This window comes from Xenopus laevis, chromosome 6S (assembly GCF_017654675.1).
Source record: "Xenopus laevis strain J_2021 chromosome 6S, Xenopus_laevis_v10.1, whole genome shotgun sequence".
NCBI lineage: Eukaryota > Metazoa > Chordata > Amphibia > Anura > Pipidae > Xenopus > Xenopus laevis.
This window is the reverse complement of record NC_054382.1, coordinates 425,463-447,975: the sequence shown is the minus strand read 5'-3', so window position 1 is coordinate 447,975 and position 22,513 is coordinate 425,463. Positions and strand designations below refer to the sequence as shown.

Here is a 22,513-nt window from a genome sequence, read left to right as displayed (position 1 = left end):
GTATCATAAAAAGATTAACTGGCCCCTGCATTGTTTTAACCTCAGATTCACACTACTGTAAACGCCTATATTGTGCATACATGTAATCCCCCCTGCATTGTTCACACCCTAAACACCTGATGTGAACACCAATGCCTACATTGTTCACACTCATACAGACTGCTGAAGGGGCACCAGCACTATGTCACTGTATGTAGTACATCTTAGACTGGTCCTCATAGGTTTCCCTGTCTCCTGCTTTCCTGCTTTCCCTATGCTCCCTGTATGTGTCATACTCTGCCTGCCCTACTCAGTACCCTGTGGGATGGGAGTCTGGTAGGGTTTCTTCTGGGTGTTTGTTTGCATTTGAAAATTGTTGTTAGGGGCCCCTAAGATGTTTAATCATGTGCAGGCGGTGCTCCTCAAAGGAAATTAAGGCATATGGATTTAAGGGTATGTCTTATTATCACTTAATAAACTTAATCTCACCCAAAAAGCCTTGTGTTTTCAATGTATTCATCCTATAAAAAAAAACTAAAAAAGGGCAAGCTAATGTTCTCACAATGTTGGTTAAGTGCTAAGCAACCCTAATTTACCATCCTGTAAGGCAGTGTAGTCCAGCGTGTCATTAGCAACATGTTGGTACCTGTTGATACCCACAAAATGCCTAATTATGTATTCAACACTTGCAGGTAAATTTTGAATGCATAAAAACAATGGAGTTAGTTATGCTAAACAGTAGGCCGTCAATCTTCTGAGGGAGTGTCAATAGTAAATATCAGCATACAATTGCACCTCCAGCTTTTGCTACTTATAACTTGTAATGCTCTTCAAGACTTTTTGACATATAAAAGTAACTTACATTTTTTAATAAATTGTTGATCTCTCATCAAAACCATATATGTCATTTAGTATGTATTTTCAGGGGCTAAAGGGGCACTAAACATATACTTGTATAATGTAACTAGGAAAGTATATGCAAAATAGACATTAACAGATGTGTCGTTTTTTTTAACATATTAATAAAGAATATCAATTAAACTAGTAAAATAATGCAAAAAAACTCACAGCTTATAGCCAACATCTATCAGATGGATACAAGCATATACAGTCAGGCCCGGATTTGTGGCGAGGCCACATAGGCCCGGGCCTAGGGCGGCACATTTTTGGGGGAGGCGTGCCGCCCAGCCGCTCTGTGGGGAGCCTGTGCTCCCCAGTGCTCCGGAGCTCGCACGCTGGCGCTTTTGCGGAGTGCACGGCCTAGGGGCGCCCGCCCAGCGAATCCTGCGCTGTATACAGTGTATAAAGAGACAACTATACCTGCCTGTGTGCTTCTTATGTGCCCATAAACCATTCCCCTGCTCCGGGACGTCACAAACTGGTGGCAGCGGTGGGATGACACTGGGCACCATGCGCAGGCAGAAACTGGAAGAATTAACCCTTGCGGTGTCACAATCAGGGTATTGCCCCAGAAGAGAAGAAAGAGACAGAAATTATTGCTTTACTACTATCACTTCTACCTTCAGATGCAGAGACTGTTACATTTGAGAGTGCAGTTGCTGGGGGCCCCTAAATGGCCCAGGGGCCACCCACTCATCCTACCTGGGATCCCGTTAGAGAGGTGTTTAAACAGTTTAAACAAAGGCCGGAGCTAATCGTGGCAGAAAAGATGGAGCTGATGAGGATGGTACAGGAGGAGGTAGCCCATAAAAGATCTGACTAGGGGAGCGCGGCAGGTTGTCAGTTCTTCAGTGGAGTGTCGGGCAGAGATATTCTGAATTTAGCCACAGCTTTCCCTACATTTAAAGAAGGACAGGACAGCATTGATGCCTTTCTAGAGACATTTAAGATTATGTGCAGGGCCCAAAACATCACGGAATAGGGTTGGCCCCGTATGCTGTCTATTATTGGGAGCAGCGCACTCCTGGGCCTTTTCTCAAATATCGCACATTTCCAGACCGCAAGTAAAACAGGTATTCTTTATTTAAACATCAGATGAATTACAAACAGCATCTGAGGTCTGACGTGTTTCGTATTTGTAATTCATCTGATGTTTTAATAAAGAATACCTGTTTTACTTGCGGTCTGGAAATGTGCGATATTTGAAAAAAGGTCCAGGAGTGCCCTGCTCCCAACATTAGATGTTCTGATAACTTTCCTCCTAGTGATGGACGGTCACAGCGGGAATGGGTAAGACTCACATTAATTGAGGCACCCAGACCTTCTATATCCTGGCTGGCAAACTAACAGGACGGGCCAGCACCACATTGTGGGCCTTGTCTGATGAACAAAGACTGGACTATGAGGAGATTAAGCAAGCATTACTGATCCGTTACGCTATCACCCCAGAGTTTTACCGGCAAACTTTCAAGTTACTGCTAAAGACCACCCAGGATACCTACCTGGAGTTTGGAAATAAGTTGGCGAGGGCCCTTGACCAGTGGATTAAAGGGACTGGGGCCAAAACCATGGAGGACTTAAGGCAATTTTGCCTGAAAGAGCAATTTTTGGAGAGGTGCCCCTAGGAGTTCGGGAGTGGATTATGGACCGTGAGCCACACACAGTAGAAGAAGCTGCCCAGCTGGCCAACAAGTATACAGAGACCAGGACCCCCACCAAGAGGGCAACCCAAGCACAAAATACTACAGGTCCCAAGGCTAGAAAGTTGCCAGGATCTCAACAACGTTCCTCTGTTACCACTTCCACACCCCACCAACTGCAACCAGGGGCTTGGCCCAAACCCTGTTATGGATGCTGGGCTCCAGGTCACTTTCAAGCTACTTGCCCTCTTAACTGCTTCTTCTTCAGGGCCCCTAAACTGACTCCTGCTCGACCTGTTGCCACTATTCAGAAGGAGAGCACAGAGTGTGACCCCTGCATTTGCAGTAAAGCAGATTCATTTGGGCACATCAGTCAAAGAGAAGATGTCATGTGGTGCCAGTCGAAGTAGATGGAAATGTGGTAGAAGGATTTCTGCATTCTGTTGCCTTTATAACTTTGGCAGAGCCTCATGTCATCAAACTCTAACTGGGGTGATCCTGGCTGGAGGATAGAGGAGAGAGTTTCCAATTACAAAAGTGACTCTGGACTGGGGGGGAGGGTGAGTCATGGATCAGCTTCCTGCAGATGTGCTGCTGGGTAATGATGTTGGAGACATCTGCTGCAGCATCACATGGAGACAGGCAGAGTTGGACGAGCCACCGGCAGTTGTCCAGGAGGTAAGCAGGCAGACAGATGTGAAGGGTGACCATTTTTACATCGGAAATTGGCAGGATTTTAGGGCTGAACAAGCAGCAGACCCTACACTGCAGACATTACGAGATAGAACTGTCCCTGGATTGGAGGGCCCTGAGGCAGGGGAACAAATAGTGCAAGAGAATGGGTTGTATTATAGAGTCCTCCAAAACTCTAGGGGCGACAAAGGGAAGCATGCCGTCAGTTGTTGGTTGCTGTCAAATTTAGGACCCAGTTACTTCACCTTGCACATGAGGTACCCCTTGTAGGTCACCAAGGGATTTCTCGCACCCGCTATCACCTGCTATGAAATTTCTAGTGCCAGGGTTGACACAAAAAGTGGTACAATTCTGCCAATTCTGTGACAGCTGTTAGAGGGTTGGGAAGAGTGGGGACCAGAACAAACATACATTATGACCCCTACTAGTGATTGGGGAGCCATTTCAGAAAGTTGCTGTTGATTTAGTAGGACCTCTTAGCCAGCCCAGCAGGACAGGTAAGCTTCATATCAGGTCACACCTCCCCAAACCCACACCTAGTTTAAAATCTCTTCCAACCCTCTAGCCATCTTCTCCCCCAAAACATCTGCACCATCATCATTAAGGTGCCCCCACCGCTAGCCGACTAAGCCGACTGAGAAATCAGCCCAGTTCTCTTAAAAACCCTCCTCCCTACACCAATCTCTCAGCCACGCATTAAGCTCCTGCTATCTTCTTAGCGTTGCCCATGGCACAAGTAATATCTCTGAGAAAATTATCCTGGAAGTCCTTGCCCTCAACTTTACACCTAGTTTTATAAAATCATTTTTGAGGACTTCACCACCTCCTCTAACTTTGTCATTGGTACCTATGTGTATCAAGACCGCTGGGTCTTCCCCAGCCCCTCCCAATAATCTGTCCACTCGTTCCACCACATGCCAAACCCTAGCACCAGGCAAGCAGCAGACTGTTCCACTAAAAATCTCGATAATGGACAGCACCTCTTTGTATGAATAAAAAGCCTTTATTGTTACATGGCTTATGACCAACGATACAGTAACGTTTCGAGCCACAACCTGGCTCTTTGTCAAACTAACTGATACATTTATCAGACTTCCTTTTAAAGCACTCCAAATAGCGCCCTCTGGTGTATTAAGATAGATACATAGCATGGTCAATTTAAAACAATACACACAAAATTTCCAATGTTATACAATGTAACAATACTGATGTAAACAATATATTCTGTCCACTTGTTCCACCACATGCAGAACCCTAGCACCAGGCAAGCAGCAGACTGTTCGGCATGTAGGGGCCTTGTGACAGATTACCCTATCCACCTTTCTAATAATTGAATCCCCTATAACTAAAACCTGCCTTTCCTTCCTTGCATTCCCCCCACCACCTGTATTAGACCCACTGTCCCCCAGGGTGCGCTGAGAGTCAGCCTGCTCCATACACGCCAGTTCAGAGCTTTCCTCCCCAGCATCTTCAGCTAAAATGGCCAATGGACAAGCTGTGTACCAGCCCCCCTACCCTTCTGTCCCCTACTTCCCCTCCTGACTGTCACAAACCTTCCTCCCTCATTAGTCTCCACTGCCCCTTCTCCTCCCCCCACTCCACTAGCCACTGCCAGTGGTTGCTCTGTGACCTCCTTTCCTCCCCCACATTTGCCCCTCAGTGCTGCAAGTTCCCCCCTTAGAGTCTGCAGCTCAGATTCCAAGATGAAAACACACCGACATCATACACATGTAAATACTGCCTGGAACTGCTGCTCCAACACCACATACATGTGACACACACTGGGGCTCATTTATCAACACTGGGCAAATTTGCCCATGGGCAGTTACCTATAGCAACCAATCAGTGATTAGCTTTTTGAAGCCAGCTGCAAGTAGAACAATGAATGCAGCAATTTGATTGGCTGCCATGGGTTACTGCCCATGGGCAAATTTGCCCAGTGTTGATAAATGACCCCCACTGAGTAATACCAGCAAACCCACTTGCACTCATATTTACACTGCTACTTAGGGGGTTGTTTACTATGCTCCGAATACCCTGTCGAGGTTGTATAAAAGTCAATGGGAACAGTCCCATTGATTTTTGGTTGTGTTGGGGGTTTCAGGCAGTCACTCAGAAAAATTTGGAGATTTCGGGGAAAATTCATGAAAAAACAGGTTAAAATCTGAGCTTTTCCCGCAAAGGTAATTTTCGTGAAAATGTAATAATAAATAAGTGTTAAAAACCTGAGCGGCTTAGATCGGATTTTGTAGCAGCCGATATTGAGATAATTTGGAGTCACAGAGTTGAGGTATCAAACCACAGAACACAGAGGCTGATCAGAATTTACCTGACTAACTCCTCCCCCTTAAAGGAGAAGGAAAGCTACGGAGGCATTTTATTGCCAATAGATTAGCTGCAATAGTGCAAGCTAGAATGCTATATTTATTCTGTAGAATGTTTTACCATACCTGAGTAAAAAGCTCTAGAAACTCTCTGTTTGTTTAGGATAGCAGCTGCAGTATTAACATGGTGTGACATCACTTCCTGTCTGAGTCTCTCCCTGCTCTGGGCTCAGATTACAGTAGAGAAGGGAGGGGGCGGGGGAAGAGGAACAAACTGAGCATGCTCTTGCCCAGGGCAATGAGGTTTATGCTGAAAACAGTTAGTCTGATACAGAAGCCCATGAGTACACAATAGAAGGAAAGAAATGCAGTATTTCTTTTGACAGGGGACTCAGAGCAGCATTACTTTGGGGGTTTACTGGTATATTTAGATGGGCCTTTCTGATAAGGCTTACTTAGTTTTAACCTTTGCTTCTCCTTTAATTAGCAGACAGACGGAAGAAGAAAAAATGCTGTTTGCTACCAGCAGTAAAATCACAACCCCCAACATTTTGGAAATAAAAAGAGGGACAAAACATTTTTGTCCACGCCCATTTTGTAGCCACACCCCCTAATTACCATGTTTATTTTACAAAATTTTGCAGGTTATAAAAGTTTCAACATATTTCTGTGGTTTTTTTTCAGTTATTGCACTTTTGCTAATGAAGGTGAATTGACCTTGAAGCTGTGACTCTAATTTTTCCCAAGGGACCTGCTATCTTATATTGTTACAAATACTTATTTGCTTATCTAGATACATTTTAATTGTTACAAAAGTATCTTATCTTCTGTTGTGGCTGTTCTGGGCTCTCTGCCAAAAGCCAATTAAGTTAGAAAGTTTGTTTCTTTTTCTGGCGGTTCAGTGCAGAGAAAAACAGTACTTTCCAGTACAAATGAGGGACTGCGGGTTGAGCTGTCAAAAGAGGGACTGTCCCTCTAAAAACGGGACAGTTGGGAGGTATGAAATTTAAAATAACAACCCCTTATTAACTTTTTTAATTTTAGTTCCCCTTAGAAACTTTCAGGCTAAAACACAAAAAGAAAATAAATGCACTAAATGTATCTGAGAGTTTACCCCAAACAGAGAAAAGAAAAAGCTGTTTGTCTCAGTCAAATACTCTCAGTCCACACAGCAGTCAGTTATTTGCACTTACTCGTTGCACCCAGCACTCCCAGCATGCACAGCAACGTTGTGTGTTTTGTGTGTGTGACACTGTGTATTGTGTGACATTGCCCCCGGGGAGCAGCAGGAAAGAGAGCGGGGGTGGGGGGCTCAGAGGGGACAATGAGTTGGTGGAGGAGTGTTGACGGCTGCAGCTTTTCCTAAGAATTGACCCCGGGGGTGGGTAAATAGGGAAAGCAAACAATCTAATCAGTCCTTCTGAGCCAAGTCATTACTGGCAGGTTTACCATGAAAAACAATGTGATCTGAACTGATGCCCCCACTGATCAGATAAGGAAAAGGCAAGTTGGGATTAATTACACTGGAGAAGAGACAGTTCAGGGGGATATGATCACTATATATAAATATATAAGGGGGATATGATCACTATATATAAATATATAAGGGGGTATGATCACTATATATAAATATATAAGGGAGATATGATCACTATATATAAATATATAAGGGAGATATGATCACTATATATAAATATATAAGGGGATATGATCACTATATATAAATATATAAGGGGATATGATCACTATATATAAATATATAAGGGGATATGATCACTATATATAAATATATAAGGGAGATATGATCACTATATATAAATATATAAGGGGATATGATCACTATTTATAACTATATAAGGGGATATGATCACTATATATAAATATATAAGGGGATATGATCACTATATATAAATATATAAGGGGGATATGATCACTATATATAAATATATAAGGGGATATGATCACTATATATAAATATATAAGGGAGATATGATCACTATATATAAATATATAAGGGGATATGATCACTATTTATAACTATATAAGGGGATATGATCACTATATATAAATATATAAGGGGATATGATCACTATATATATATATATAAGGGAGATATGATCACTATATATAAATATATAAGGGGATATGATCACTATTTATAACTATATAAGGGGATATGATCACTATATATAAATATATAAGGGGATATGATCACTATATATAAATATATAAGGGGGATATGATCACTATATATAAATATATAAGGGGATATGATCACTATATATAAATATATAAGGGGGATATGATTACTATATATAAATATATAAGAGGATATGATCACTATATATAAATATATAAGGGGATGTGATCACTATATATAAATATATAAGGTGGATATGATCACTATATATAAATATATAAGGGGGCATGATCACTATATATAAATATATAAGGGGATATGATCACTATATATAAATATATAAGGGGATATGATCACTATATATAAATATATAAGGGGGATATGATCACTATATATAAATATATAAGGAGGATATGATCACTATATATAAATATATAAGGAGGATATGATCACTATATATAAATATATAAGGGGATATGATCACTATATATAAATAGATAAGGGGATATGATCACTATATATAAATATATAAGGAGGATATGATCACTATATATAAATATATAAGGAGGATATGATCACTATATATAAATATATAAGGGGATATGATCACTATTTATAACTATATAAGGGGATATGATCACTATATATAAATATATAAGGGGATATGATCACTATATATAAATATATAAGGGGGATATGATTACTATATATAAATATATAAGAGGATATGATCACTATATATAAATATATAAGGGGATATGATCACTATATATAAATATATAAGGTGGATATGATCACTATATATAAATATATAAGGGGGCATGATCACTATATATAAATATATAAGGGGATATGATCACTATATATAAATATATAAGGGGATATGATCACTATATATAAATATATAAGGGGATATGATCACTATATATAAATATATAAGGAGGATATGATCACTATATATAAATATATAAGGGGGATATGATCACTATATATAAATATATAAGGAGGATATGATCACTATATATAAATATATAAGGGGGATATGATCACTATATATAAATATATAAGGAGGATATGATCACTATATATAAATATATAAGGAGGATATGATCACTATATATAAATATATAAGGGGATATGATCACTATATATAAATAGATAAGGGATATGATCACTATATATAAATATATAAGGGGATATGATCACTATATATGAATATATAAGGGGGATATGATCACTATATATAAATATATAAGGGGATATGATCACTATATATAAATATATAAGAGGATATGATCACTATATATAAATATATAAGGGGATATGATCACTATATATAAATATATAAGGGGATATGATCACTATATATAAATATATAAGGGGATATTGTAAGTTTCTATATATATATTATATCAATATTAATAATATTATATCAATATTAATAATATACCTCAACCCACTTACTAGGGTTTCTGGTTCTTTTGAGCAAGCAAACAATGAATCCACACCAATGAGCGTATAGTAAAGTGATGTATTGTAAAATAAATCAATTGATTGTTCTACATAAATCATTACACTTACTAAACAAAAATTACAATATTTACAGTTACACGTTACACAAGTCTACATAGTTGTTACCAAAAGGCAGGGGAATAGAGTTCGGCTTCATCTCTGCCTTCCCCTCTGGTCTTCATTCCTCACATGTTGGCTTGTCCCAGGCTCCTCCAGCTCTCTAGCTGCCTCCTCTCAGCTGCCCAGCTCCCTCTCTGCTGCCCAGCTCCTCACATGTCTGCTCGTGTTCTTTTATCCTGGGTTCTCACCTGCCCCCACAGAAACCCTCCCAACTGCCAAGATGCTGTGATAAACCATCAACTTGCCTACATCCTGATGAGCAAGTTTTCTCACATACACAATCAGTTTTATGGTCCCCACAGCAGACATAGGCCTTAGTAATCACAGGAAAACCTTTGTTATGATAATCAGGGCTTCATGTAAGTTCCCTGAACAACAGCTTTCATATTAAATAACTAAATCAAGATGCCAATTTCTTACAATATGATCACTATATATAAATATATAAGGGGGATATGATCACTATATATAAATATATAAGAGGGATATGATCGCTATATATAAATATATAAGAGGGATATGATCGCTATATATAAATATATAAGGGGATATTATCACTATATATAAATATATAAGGGGGATATGATCGCTATATATAAATATATAAGGGGATATGATCCCTATATATAAATATATAAGGGGATATGATCACTATATATAAATATATAAGGGGGATATGATGACTATATATAAATATATAAGGGGGATATGATCACTATATAAAAATATATAAGAGGGATATGATCGCTATATATAAATATATAAGGGTATATTATCACTATATATAAATATATAAGGGGGATATGATCGCTATATATAAATATATAAGGGGATATGATCACTATATATAAATATATAAGGGGATATGATCACTATATATAAATATATAAGGGGGATATGATCATTATATATAAATATATAAGGGGATATGATCACTATATATAAATATATAAGGGGGATATGATCACTATATATAAATATATAAGGGGATATGATTACTATACATAAATATATAAGGGGGATATGATCACTATATATAAATATATAAGGGATATGATCACTATATATAAATATATAAGGGGGATATGATCACTATATATAAATATATAAGGGGGATATGATCACTATATATAAATATATAAGGGGAATATGATCACTATATATAAATATATAAGGGGATATGATCACTATATATAAATATATAAGGGGATATGATCACTATATATAAATATATAAGGGGATATGATCACTATATATAAATACTGTATATAAGGGGATATGATCACTATATATAAATATATTAGGGGGATATGATCACTATATATAAATATATAAGGGCATATGATCACTATATATAAATATATAAGGGGGATATGATCACTATATATAAATATATAAGGGGGATATGATCACTATATATAAATATATAAGGGGGATATGATCACTATATATAAATATATATGGGGGTATGATCACTATAGGGAGAGCTGGGAAGTGAATCAGTGGTACAGGCTGATACATTAGATAGGTATAAGGAAGGGTCGCATGCTTTATTCACCAGTAGCTCCTCCCAGCAGACAGGAGGGAGCCAATGAGATTAGAGGAGGGAAAGGGGTGTTACAGGGAGAGCTGGGAAGTGAATCAGGGGTACAGGCTGATACATTAGATAGGTACAAGGAAGGGTCGGATGCTTTATTCACCAGTAGCTCCTCCCAGCAGACAGGAGGGAGCCAATGAGATTAGAGGAGGGAAAGGGGTGTTACAGGGAGAGCTGGGAAGTGAATCAGGGGTACAGGCTGATACATTAGATAGGTACAAGGAAGGGTCGGATGCTTTATTCACCAGTAGCTCCTCCCAGCAGACAGGAGGGAGCCAATGAGATTAGAGGAGGGAAGGGGTGTTACAGGGAGAGCTGGGAAGTGAATCAGGGGTACAGGCTGATACATTAGATAGGTACAAGGAAGGGTCGGATGCTTTATTCACCAGTAGCTCCTCCCAGCAGACAGGAGGGAGCCAATGAGATTAGAGGAGGGAAAGGGGTGTTACAGGGAGAGCTGGGAAGTGAATCAGGGGTACAGGCTGATACATTAGATAGGTACAAGGAAGGGTCGGATGCTTTATTCACCAGTAGCTCCTCCCAGCAGACAGGAGGGAGCCAATGAGATTAGAGGAGGGAAAGGGATGTTACAGGGAGAGCTGGGAAGTGAATCAGGGGTACAGGCTGATACATTAGATAGGTATAAGAAGGGGTTGGATGGTGTTTAGCAAGTGAGGGAATACAGGGATATGGGAGAGAGCTCATAGTACAAGTTGATCCAGGGATTGGTCCCATTTTGGAGTCAGGAAGGAATTTTTCCCCCTCTGAGGCAAATTGGAGAGACTTCAGATGGGTTTTCACCTTCCTCTGGATCAACTGGCAGTTAGACAAGTTATATATAGACTTAATGTTGAACTTGATGGACGCGAGTCAGTGGGTAGATATGAGGGAGGCCAGTGATATGAATAGTAGCAGTGGGCAAGTGGGGGTAACAATGGTTTCCTGGCTAACAATGGTTTAGGGCTGGTGAGATTTGGGGGCTCCCCTTGTTGGACACATGATGTAATATAGAGAAATAAATACATTTGTGTAACAATCGCTGGATAATGAGCATGAGAAAATGTCCTGTGAGTTTCTTAGTTACACAATAAAGAATTTCCACATCATTTCCACAGTAACCAGTGCATGTCTGTATAAAGGGGGCTGAGGGGGTGGGTTTGGCTGTTTGCCCAATGTCTCAGGTCTGATGTAAGCTCCGCCTCCATGTCAATGAACTCCCTCTGCATCTTCGGGTTGGATATAAAGAGCCCGGGGGAATCATAGTTGCCCCAGCTCAGCAGCTGAATCACAGTTGCCCTCAGCTCAGCAGCAGAATCAGCAGTTGGTTGGGAGTTGCCCATTCCCTTGAGGTGCCAGGTAAGTCCAGTAATGTTTGATGCCCCAGCTCCCTACTTTATACTGTCTATGGTTTCAGCCTGGTGCCACTGGCCACCATAGTCATGACAACGTTACAGCTGGCAGTGGCACATCAGGCCTGTGTTCTTGGTTCAGCAACTCCATGTATTCTCCACTCTCTCCTTCATCATCCTTCTTGGCTGCTCTGTGTCCCCCTACTCTTCTAAAGGCTCCCAGCAGCACCCCCAGCTCCTGACACCCACCCTATGCCCCTGCCATTCCAGAGCCAAGCTCCTGCCTGTGCCAACAGTTCCCTAGAAGTGTAATAGCTGCTGGGACACACAATTGGCTTTGATGGGATTTTGCCCCTAAATACCAGGCCAGGCTCCTTATACATAACATGTCCAATAAGAGTAAATGCCTCACCCCAAACAATGTACCGTAGTTCTCTATAACAATATACTGCACAAAACTGCTCAAATGTAAAACCTGCTTCATCCAAAGAAACCCTTCTCATGATCTTTACCTGTCTACACATACTAGTGCCATTTCTAGTGAATAATAATGTAGTCCCCATTCTTGGTCATTAGAGATCACTAGATCCACAATAGCATTTTTTCTGGTTGGCTCCTCAACAACCTGTGCCATAAAATTGTCATGTAACAGTTTATAAACTTGTTCCCATTAACTGATCTGGCAGTACTGTTGCTCCAGTCAATATCTGGCTAATTAAAATCCCCCATTATCATTACTTTACCCAAACTAGCAGCCTTTTCTATTTGCATCAGGAGCTTCGCCTCCTCCTCGTCACTTACATTAGGGGGTCTATAGCGACCCCTACAATTAATTTGCTGGACTCTTTACAATTGGTGAAGAACTCCCCCCATAAGAATTCTGCCCCCTCATTTTCTAACATAACCTCCTCCTTTATATTAGATTTAAATCCTGCCTAACATACAGACATACCCCTCCTCCTTTTCTATTGCCTCTGTCCCTGGGAAACAAAGTATAGCCACTGATATTAACTGCCCAGTCATGTGACTCATTCAGCCATGTGTCAGCCAATCACATCATATTTTCCCTCCAGCAGCTCCAGTTCTCCCATTTTACCAGTCAGACTCGTTGCATTTGCAAACATACATTTAATACTGGTTAGGGTTGCCACCTTTTTAAAAGCCTTTTACTGGCTGCTGGGGGGCGGGGACACAAAGGGGCGAGCCGTGACATCAAAATGGGCGGGCTGTGACGTCAAAGTGGGCGGGGCCATGACGCGGACGCTAGAAGAAGTAAGAGAAAAGGTAAGTTTCAGGGGATGTTCCAGGGGATTGGGGACAGGCCGAGGGCTCCTTTTAATTAGGTGGCAACCCTAATACTGGTACCATATTGACCATAAGACATGTGCTCCTCCCTATCCTTAACAGTATCCCCAGCCAAATCTCTATTTTCCCTTTCTTTGCCCACTATCTCATCTAACCTGTCTTCCACTGAATCTTTTACTGAACCCTCCCCCCCACACCTAGTTTAAAATCTCCTCCAACCCTCTAGCCATCTTCTCTCCCAAAACAGCTGCACCATCATCATTGAGGTGCCCCCATCCCTAGCAAAGAGCCTGTAGCCGACTGAGAAATCAGCCCAGTTCTCCAAAAACCCAAAACCCTCCTCCCTACACCAATCTTTCAGCCCCACATTAATCTCCCTACGCTCCCGCTGTCTCCTTAGTGTTGCTCGTGGCTCAGGTAATATCTCTGAGAAAATTACCTTGGAAGTCCTCGCCCTCAACTTTACACCTAGTTTTTTTAAAATCATTTTTGAGGACTTCACCACCTCCTCTAACTTTGTCATTGGTACCTATGTGTACCCCAACTCCTGGGTCTTCCCCAGCCCCTCGCAATAATCTGTCCACTCGTTCCACCACATGCAGAACCGTAGCACCAGGCAAGCAGCAGACTGTTGGGCATGTAGGGGCCTTGCGACAGATTACCCTATCCACCTTTCTAATAATTGAATCCCCCTATAACTAGAACCTGCCTTTCCTTCCTTGCACTCCCCCCACCACCCGTATTAGAGACACTGCCCCCCAGGGTGCTCTGAGAGTCAGTCTGCTCCATACACGCCAGTTCAGAGTTTTCCTCCCCAGCATCTTCAGCCAAAACGGCGAATTTGTTGTTTTGGACAAGCTGTGGACCAGCCCCCCTACCCTTCTGTCCCCTACTTCCCCTCCTGACTGTCACAAGCCTCCACTGCCCCTTCTCCTCCCCCCACTCCACTAGCCCCTGCCAGTGGTTGCTCTGTGACCTCCTTTCCTCCCCCACATTTGCCCCTCAGTGCTGCAAGTTCCCCCCTTAGAGTCTGCAGTTCAGATTCCAAGATGAAAACCCAGCGACATTTTATTTCAGTATTTTTTACTATCAACTGCAATAATAATAGTCTTCATTCACTAGAGGGAGCACTTTTTCTTTGTTTTACATTTATTCCATGGCCTCAGCCTCATTACCTACATGATAAGCTTATTGTTACTAAATTAACCCCTCTGGGAACAGGTGCCAATGTAGTTACAGTAAGTAGTTCTCTCTCTTCTGTGGCACAGTGCTGCCATCTAGAGGTTATTCCATTCATGTCATTGCAAATCTTTATTAAAGGATAAGTAAACCTTTAAAATAAGTGAATGTAATGAGTGGGCTATTCTAAGCACTTTTGTAATGAAATGTTCATTATTTACTTATTCTTAATTCCAATATATTAAGGGATACATTCGTACTGTTAATATGAATGAATTTTGTTCCAACAGCGCCACCTGCTGGTCAGTTTCCCACCAGTCTGACCAGCAAGTAGTCAAGGAAGTTGTCAGGAGAAAGAAAGAGGCTGATATTCTTCTGCTTAGGAAAGATTTGAGAAAGGTTTCTAATTGTTTTTCTAAGCAGAAGAACATCAGCCTCTTTCTTTTTCCTTTCTCTTATTCCTTTCTGAGCATCCTCAATTTGGCCAGTCTTTCCTCATAGCTAACATTTGCTCTTTACCAGCTTAGTTGCCCTTCTCTGTCCCCTCTCTAATACAATAATGTCCTGTTTGAGTGATGGAGACCAAAACTGTAGGGCATATTCTAGATGGGGCCTTACCAGTGCTCTATACAGTGGGACCCCCTCCTCCCGTGACTCTCTGCCCCATTTAATACAAGTCAAGACCTTATTTGCCCTTGATGCTGCTGACTGGCATTACTTGCTACAGACAAGTTTATTATCTACAAGGACTCCAAGCTCCGTCTCCATTATGGATTTGCCTAGTGCAGTCCCATTAAGGGTATAAGTGGATATTCTTACATCCCAGGTGCATGACTTTACATTTATCAACATTGAATCTCATTTGCCACTTAGCTGCCCAGATTGCCAGTTAGTCAAGATCCTGTTGCAAGTGCCACATCCTGGATGGAATTAATTGGGCTGATAGTTTTGTGTCATCTGCAAACACTGATTCATTACTTACAACACCCTCCCCTAAGTCATTAATGAACAAGTTAAATAAAAGTGGCCCCAATACTGAGCCCCAAAGGACCCCACTAAGAACCTTACTCCAAGTAGAGAATGTCCCATTAACAACCACCCTCTGTACCCGATCCTGTAGCCAGTTTCCTATCCATGTGCAAACGACTTCATTAAGCCCAACAGACCTTAGTTTAGAAAGCAGTCGTTTGTGGGGCACAGTATCAAACGCTTTGGCAAAATCCAAATAGATTTACTGCCCCCCACTGTCCAGAATCTTACTTACCTCATCATAAAATGCAATCAAATTAGTCTGACATGACCTATCCTTCATAAAGCCATGCTGATTGCTGCTCATAATGCCATTCACTGGGACAAACTTTTGAATGTGATCCCTTAACAAGCCTTCAAATAATTTGCCCATCACAGATGTCAAACTTACTGGCCTAGACTGAGATCATAACCCCTTTTTAAATATTGGAATAACATCAGCTTTTCTCCAATCCATAGGCACCATACCAGATGAAAGTGAATCTGGGAAATCAACAATAGGGGCTGGTCTAAAACTGAACTAATGTCTGTTAGAACCCAGGGATGTATGCCATCTGGCCCTGGAGCCTTGTTTACATTCATTTTTATTAAAGCTTTATGAATCATATCCTGAGTCAGCCACTTACTAGATTGAGCTGAGCCATCAGTGCAGCTATAAAGTGAGCCTGGGAACTCACACTCCTCTATTGTATACACTGAAGAAAATAACTGATTTAGCACATTTGCCTTTTCTGTATCTGTTACTACCATAATGGTACCATTATTTAAAGGGGCAACACTCACAACCCACATCTTTTTACTATTAATATACTTAAAAACTTTTTGGGGTTGGTCTTAGCCTCTGCTGCAACACACTCCTCATTTCCTATCTTTGCCTGGATTGCTGATTTAGAACATTTATTATAGTGTTTATATTCATTAAAAGCAGCTTCAGTCCCAATATTAGTTTAAATGACAACCATTTCTGTTCTTTGTTTTTAGCTGAAAACATAATGCCCCAATCAATGCTCTGAAGGCCAGCCCTCAAGGCACTAAAATTAGCTTTTCTGAAATTCATGGTTTTTGTTGACCCAGTATATATATATATATATATATATATATATATATATATATATATATATATATATATATATATATATATATATATATATATATATATATATATATATATATATATTTTTTTTTTTTTTTATGTTTTTTATTTATTTTTTTCAAATATTTTAAGTTTTTACCATAAAACAAGCAGAACTGAAAACACAGTGTTATGATTGGTATCCCAAACATAGAACAAACCCCAAGGTCCGGTTCATGGCTCAGCCTTCTGCCTGTAACAACCACCTTTCACTTCTCGGGTCCCGCCAGGTCTTAATATGAGAGGACCAAGGAGAGAGTTCTAGGCAAGCAAGGGAACCGCACGTTATACTGAACAAGAAATGTAGTCGGTCACAGGCCGGGTCAATGCACCAAAAGAGCAGAAAAATAACAGGAGACGGTAGTGTGATTGAAGTCACAAGCTGGACCAATTTATCAAACAGGTAGCGCAGTACAAAACAAGAGTCAGAAACATAATCGGGTCACAGGTTGGGTCAAAATACCAGAGAGTTACAGGATCTGAGAGAATGGTCAAAACACAGGCAGGGGTCAAAGGCAGGCAGCAGACAGGACTTGGTCAAGAACAGGCAGGTTTAAACACAAATAGTAATACAGATAATGATACCCAGGAACTAATGAATAGACCTTTATGTTGGGCAATGAAAACTACACAGAGAGCCCTTTAAATAATTTGAATTTAAATAATATGTTGACTTTTCCTTGTTAAGGGTGGTGACATGCGTAGTGTTCCGAGGAGATTTGGCATTTATATAAAGGTATTGAATGTATTGATAAAATGGGTCATTTAAACCAAACTTTTCTAAACACGTAAAAAGTTCCCAAATAATATTATCAAAAGCCTTTTCCATATTAATAATGGAGAATGGAATTTTGTGTTTTTTAGCAGAATATAATATATGCAGTAAGGCTCTGATGTTTTTAACCCCAGATCTGTTTTTTTATAAAACCATTTCGGGCTTCCATTTTGGGAGATCACAGAAGGAAGGATTAAAGAAAGTCTGTCAGACAATATTTTGGATAATAGCTAAATATCCTGATTTAATAAGGATATTGGCCTAAATGAAAACAGAAGATTTTTTTTTCATTTTGAATAATTTAATATTAGAGAGTTCACTGGAAGGCAATTTTTCCACAAAAAGCAATATATCATTAAACAAATTTGTTAGAAATGGAGAAATTGAATCTTTCATACTTTTGTAAAATGAAGGGGAAAGGCCTTCTGGACCTCCTGCTTTTGTTGATTTTAAATTACTAATAGTATTGGTAACTTCTTCAGTGGTAATTACCAGTGGTGTAACTAGATGTTACTGGGCCAAACAGCAAATTATTTTTCAGGCCCCCAAAATGTCTAGAGATTGACCTGTTTTACCAATATTTATTGAAATTGTATATGAGTTAGGGTCTCATGGGGCCACTATACCCCATGGGCCCCCCAACAGCCACAGGGTCTGCTTCCTCTGTAGTTACACCCCTGGTAATTAACCTACTAAGGTCCTCCAGTTGCTCCTTCAAAATCTGTGGAATCTTGTTCAAAAAAAGTTTTCATTTTCACAGGGTCACTAAATGATTTAGAATACGATTCTTTATAGAAACTCTTGAATATGTCAGCAATTGGGGTCATTAGTTATCAGATTTTGGTTATCTTTAATCCTAATAAGCTTAGCTTGCCTATTCTATTACTTTAGTAAGATTGAACAACAAATGGTTAGCTTCATATTTGTTTTTTGCACCAGACATTAAATGAAATAACATTATGGTCACTATTACCCAGGGGTTCAATGACTTGCACATTTGCTATAAGTTCTGGCTCATTAGAGATCACTAGATCCACAATAGCATTTTTTCTGGTTGGCTCCTCAACAACCTGTGCCATAAAATTGTCATGTAACAGTTTATAAACTTGTTCCCATTAACTGATCTGGCAGTACTGTTGCTCCAGTCAATATCTGGTTAATTTCCCCATTATCATTACTTTACCTAAACTAGCAGCCTTTTCTATTTGAATCAGGAGATTAGCCTCCTCCTCGTCACTTCTAATTCAGCCATGTTTCAGCCAATCACATCATATTTTCCCTCCAGCACCTCCAGTTCTCCCATTTTACCAGTCAGACTCGTTGCATTTACAAACATACATTTAATACTGGTCCCATATTGAACATGTGACATGTGCGCCTCCCTATCCTTAACCCCCAGCCAAATCTCCTCCCCCATTTTCCCTTTCTTTGCCCACTATCTCATCTAACCTGTCTTCCACTGAATCTTTTACTGAACCCTCCCCCCCACACCTAGTTTATAATCTCCTCCAACCATCTATCCATCTTCTCTCCTAAAACAGCTGCACCATCATCATTGAGGTGCCCCCATCCCTAGCAAAGAGCCTGTAGTCAACTGAGAAATCAGCCCAGTTCTCCAAAAACCCCAAACCCTCCTCCCTACACCAATAATCTGTCCACTCATTCCACCACATGCAGAACCCTAGCACCAGGCAAGCAGCAGACTGTTGGGCATGTAGGGGCCTTACGACAGATTACCCTATCCCCCTTTCTAATAATTGAATCCCCTATAACTAAAACCACTGCCAGTGGTTGCTTTGTGACCTCCTTTCCTCCCCCACATTTGCCCCTCAGTGCTGCAAGTTCCCCCCCTTAGAGTCTGCAGCTCAGATTCCAAGATGAAAACACACCGACATCATACACATGTAAATACTGCCTGGAACTGCTGCTCCAACACCACATACATGTGACACTGAGTGATACCAGCAAACCCACTTGCACTCATATTTACACTGGTACTTACAGTCTCCCAAATGCAATTCCTCACAAACACCTTTTTGCTTTTAAATGCCTTAAGGTTTTTAACGCTGCTTAACACTTAATTTACATGCAACACTTAGTCACATGCGACACTCGCTAAGCAGCTCCCGCACTCGCTTATGACTCTCAGAGAAAAAGCTTTTAAAGCCTATGGGGGCTACATTATAATTCACTAGAAATGTCACTAGTATGTGCTATGGGGGCTACATTTTGCACCAGTAAAGTTATTAGAAATGTTATATTGGCATCCTCCCCGCCAGTATGCGGCTTTTAAGGGAGAGGAATTGTCCAAACCATTTTTAAAAGTATAGGGGAACATTAGTTTAAAGGGGTGGGTATGGGGAGGATAGATCCTTCATACTGCAAAAACGAGTTCTATATGTTCCTCCATATTTAATTATATTTCATTCTGTGCAAATTTATGGAAACAATGGTCTTTTTCATTCTACATTCATTTATGTCCACTGGGTGTATCTATGTCTATGTGTATGTATATATATATATATGTATGTATGTATATATATATATATAAAGCAAAAGAGAGATCAGCACTCACAGGTCTTAGAAAAATAAAATAAAAATAATTTATTAAAAAGCATGGACTAACGTTTCAGCTCTTCCAGAGCCTTTCTCAAAGTAGCTAAACAGACAATGAACATTGTTTAAATACACACACTGGCGGGAAACACACAGCACTGATTGCGTATATGTATCGTCATATGTTCAGCGACTATCATTAACCCATCACACTGATGTTACAAACTTTAATCCATAAGAAATTAAAACTTACCCCTATGTACCTAAATTGTATCATAACAAGTAAGAATAAAAACAACCATATGTAACACTCATCTCTAGTAATTAGTAACTTTGTATCATTCTCACAAAAAATCATTCTTTACAGATAAACTCAATGACCTGTGTTACAATATGTTATAATGAGAAAAAACGATTTAATACATGGCCCATGGGTATTCCTCTCCCATTCTTCGAGTTCTCTACTCACCAAAACTACTTTGTTGCCCAACTAAACCACTTATAAAAGCCCAGTCCATATAAATGCTGCATATCTTTGTTTTTAATTATTAATTATTTATTTAATGCCCTTACCCTACTACCCTGATGGTTTCCTACAGTATTATAAATTGAATTATACTTAGTTGCCTTTATGCTAATAGATGACCGTACTTGTCATTGATTTATTTACAAAGTTGTATCTATGCTATTAAATGACCGTGTTTGTACTATCATAGCACTAGGGGTTTGCCTCTGAGGAATGCACTCATATTACAATAGCTCCTCTGTCCTGTGTACTTTTAGGTAATAAACCATTATAACTGTTCCATGATAAGCCCCATAAGTGATTAATCATTCCATTTAAGTGTAAAGCTAAAAACGCACTCATGTTACAATCACTCCTCTGCCTTGTGTGCTATTAGGTGATAGACCATTTACCAATTCCATAATAAGATTACCTCATATATCGCTAATCAATCATAATATAATATATATATATGCATATTAGCTTACAGTCTGCGATCACAGTTTGATTTATTTGTTTATCTTTTTGTTAAACTATTGCCTTTGATATGTCCCTATTTATTGAGAACTTGTCTGATTTTTCTGACATTTGTTATATATGTCTTCATGACTGCAGCTTAACAGGCTGCGTTTTGATTCTGCTTGTTTTATGGTAAAACTTCAATAAAATATTTGAAAAAGAAAGATCCTTCATACTGAAACCAAGGTTCAACAGACACTGATTACAGATAATGCTACTATGCAGAGAAGTAAGACTTTTTATACTATGGCCAGAGGCAAACAAGTTAGGGACCACCATGTGGGGTTTACCTTGACGTGGTATGGTGACTTTTCAACTTTATGATCAGAACTTTGTAACTAAAAACCCCTGTTTTGTAAACTTACTTTTGAGACAGGGGCCCAGGGAATGTGCATTAAAACTAGCACTTCCATTATACTTAAATATACTATTACTTAGCCTTTAGAGTGCTTCCACACACCCCCATTTTTGTACACTGGAGTAGAGACATTTAAGGGGGATATGATCACTATATATAAATATATAAGGGGATATGATCACAATATATAAATATATAATGGGGATATGATCACTATATATAAATATATAAGGGGATATGATCACTATATATATATATATAAATATATAAGGGGGATAGGATCACTATATATAAATATATAAGGGGATATGATCACTATATATAAATATATAAGGGGGATATGATCACTATATATAAATATATAAGGGGGATATGATCACTATATATAAATATATAAGGGGATATGATCACTATATATAAGGGGATATGATCACTATATATAAATATATAAGGGGGATATAATCACTATATATAAATATATAAGGAGATATGATCACTATATATAAATATATAAGGGGATATGATCACTATATATAAAGATATAAGGGGGATATGATCACTATATATAAATATATAAGGGGATATGATCACTATATATAAATATATAAGGGGATATGATCACTATATATAAATATATAAGGGGGATATGATCACTATATATAAATATATAAGGGGATATGATCACAATATATAAATATATAAGGGGGATATGATCACTATATATAAATATATAAGGGGATATGATCACAATATATAAATATATAAGGGTCAACTACAAGAGGTCCTCTGCACTCAACCCATTATCAATATATTTAAGACAGAGACATTTTGTGCTACTAAAAAATGCCTTACCCTTTAAACAACACAGGGATTGTTTGTCCATATATTGCAATATATTTAA

The 22,513-nt window shown here is 39.4% G+C and overlaps 1 protein-coding gene across 1 annotated transcript in view; it reads left to right on the top strand.

Moving 5' to 3' along the window:
- The first annotated feature begins 3,086 nt into the window (after nt 1-3,086).
- LOC100158309 (tyrosinase) overlaps nt 3,087-22,513 on the top strand; it is a 35,663-nt gene continuing 16,236 nt past the window's right edge. The window contains exons 1-2 of the mRNA XM_018268835.2: nt 3,087-3,197; nt 12,099-12,261. Of these exons, the coding sequence (XP_018124324.1) occupies nt 3,087-3,197; nt 12,099-12,261 (274 nt within the window). The remainder of the gene's footprint in view (nt 3,198-12,098; nt 12,262-22,513) is intronic.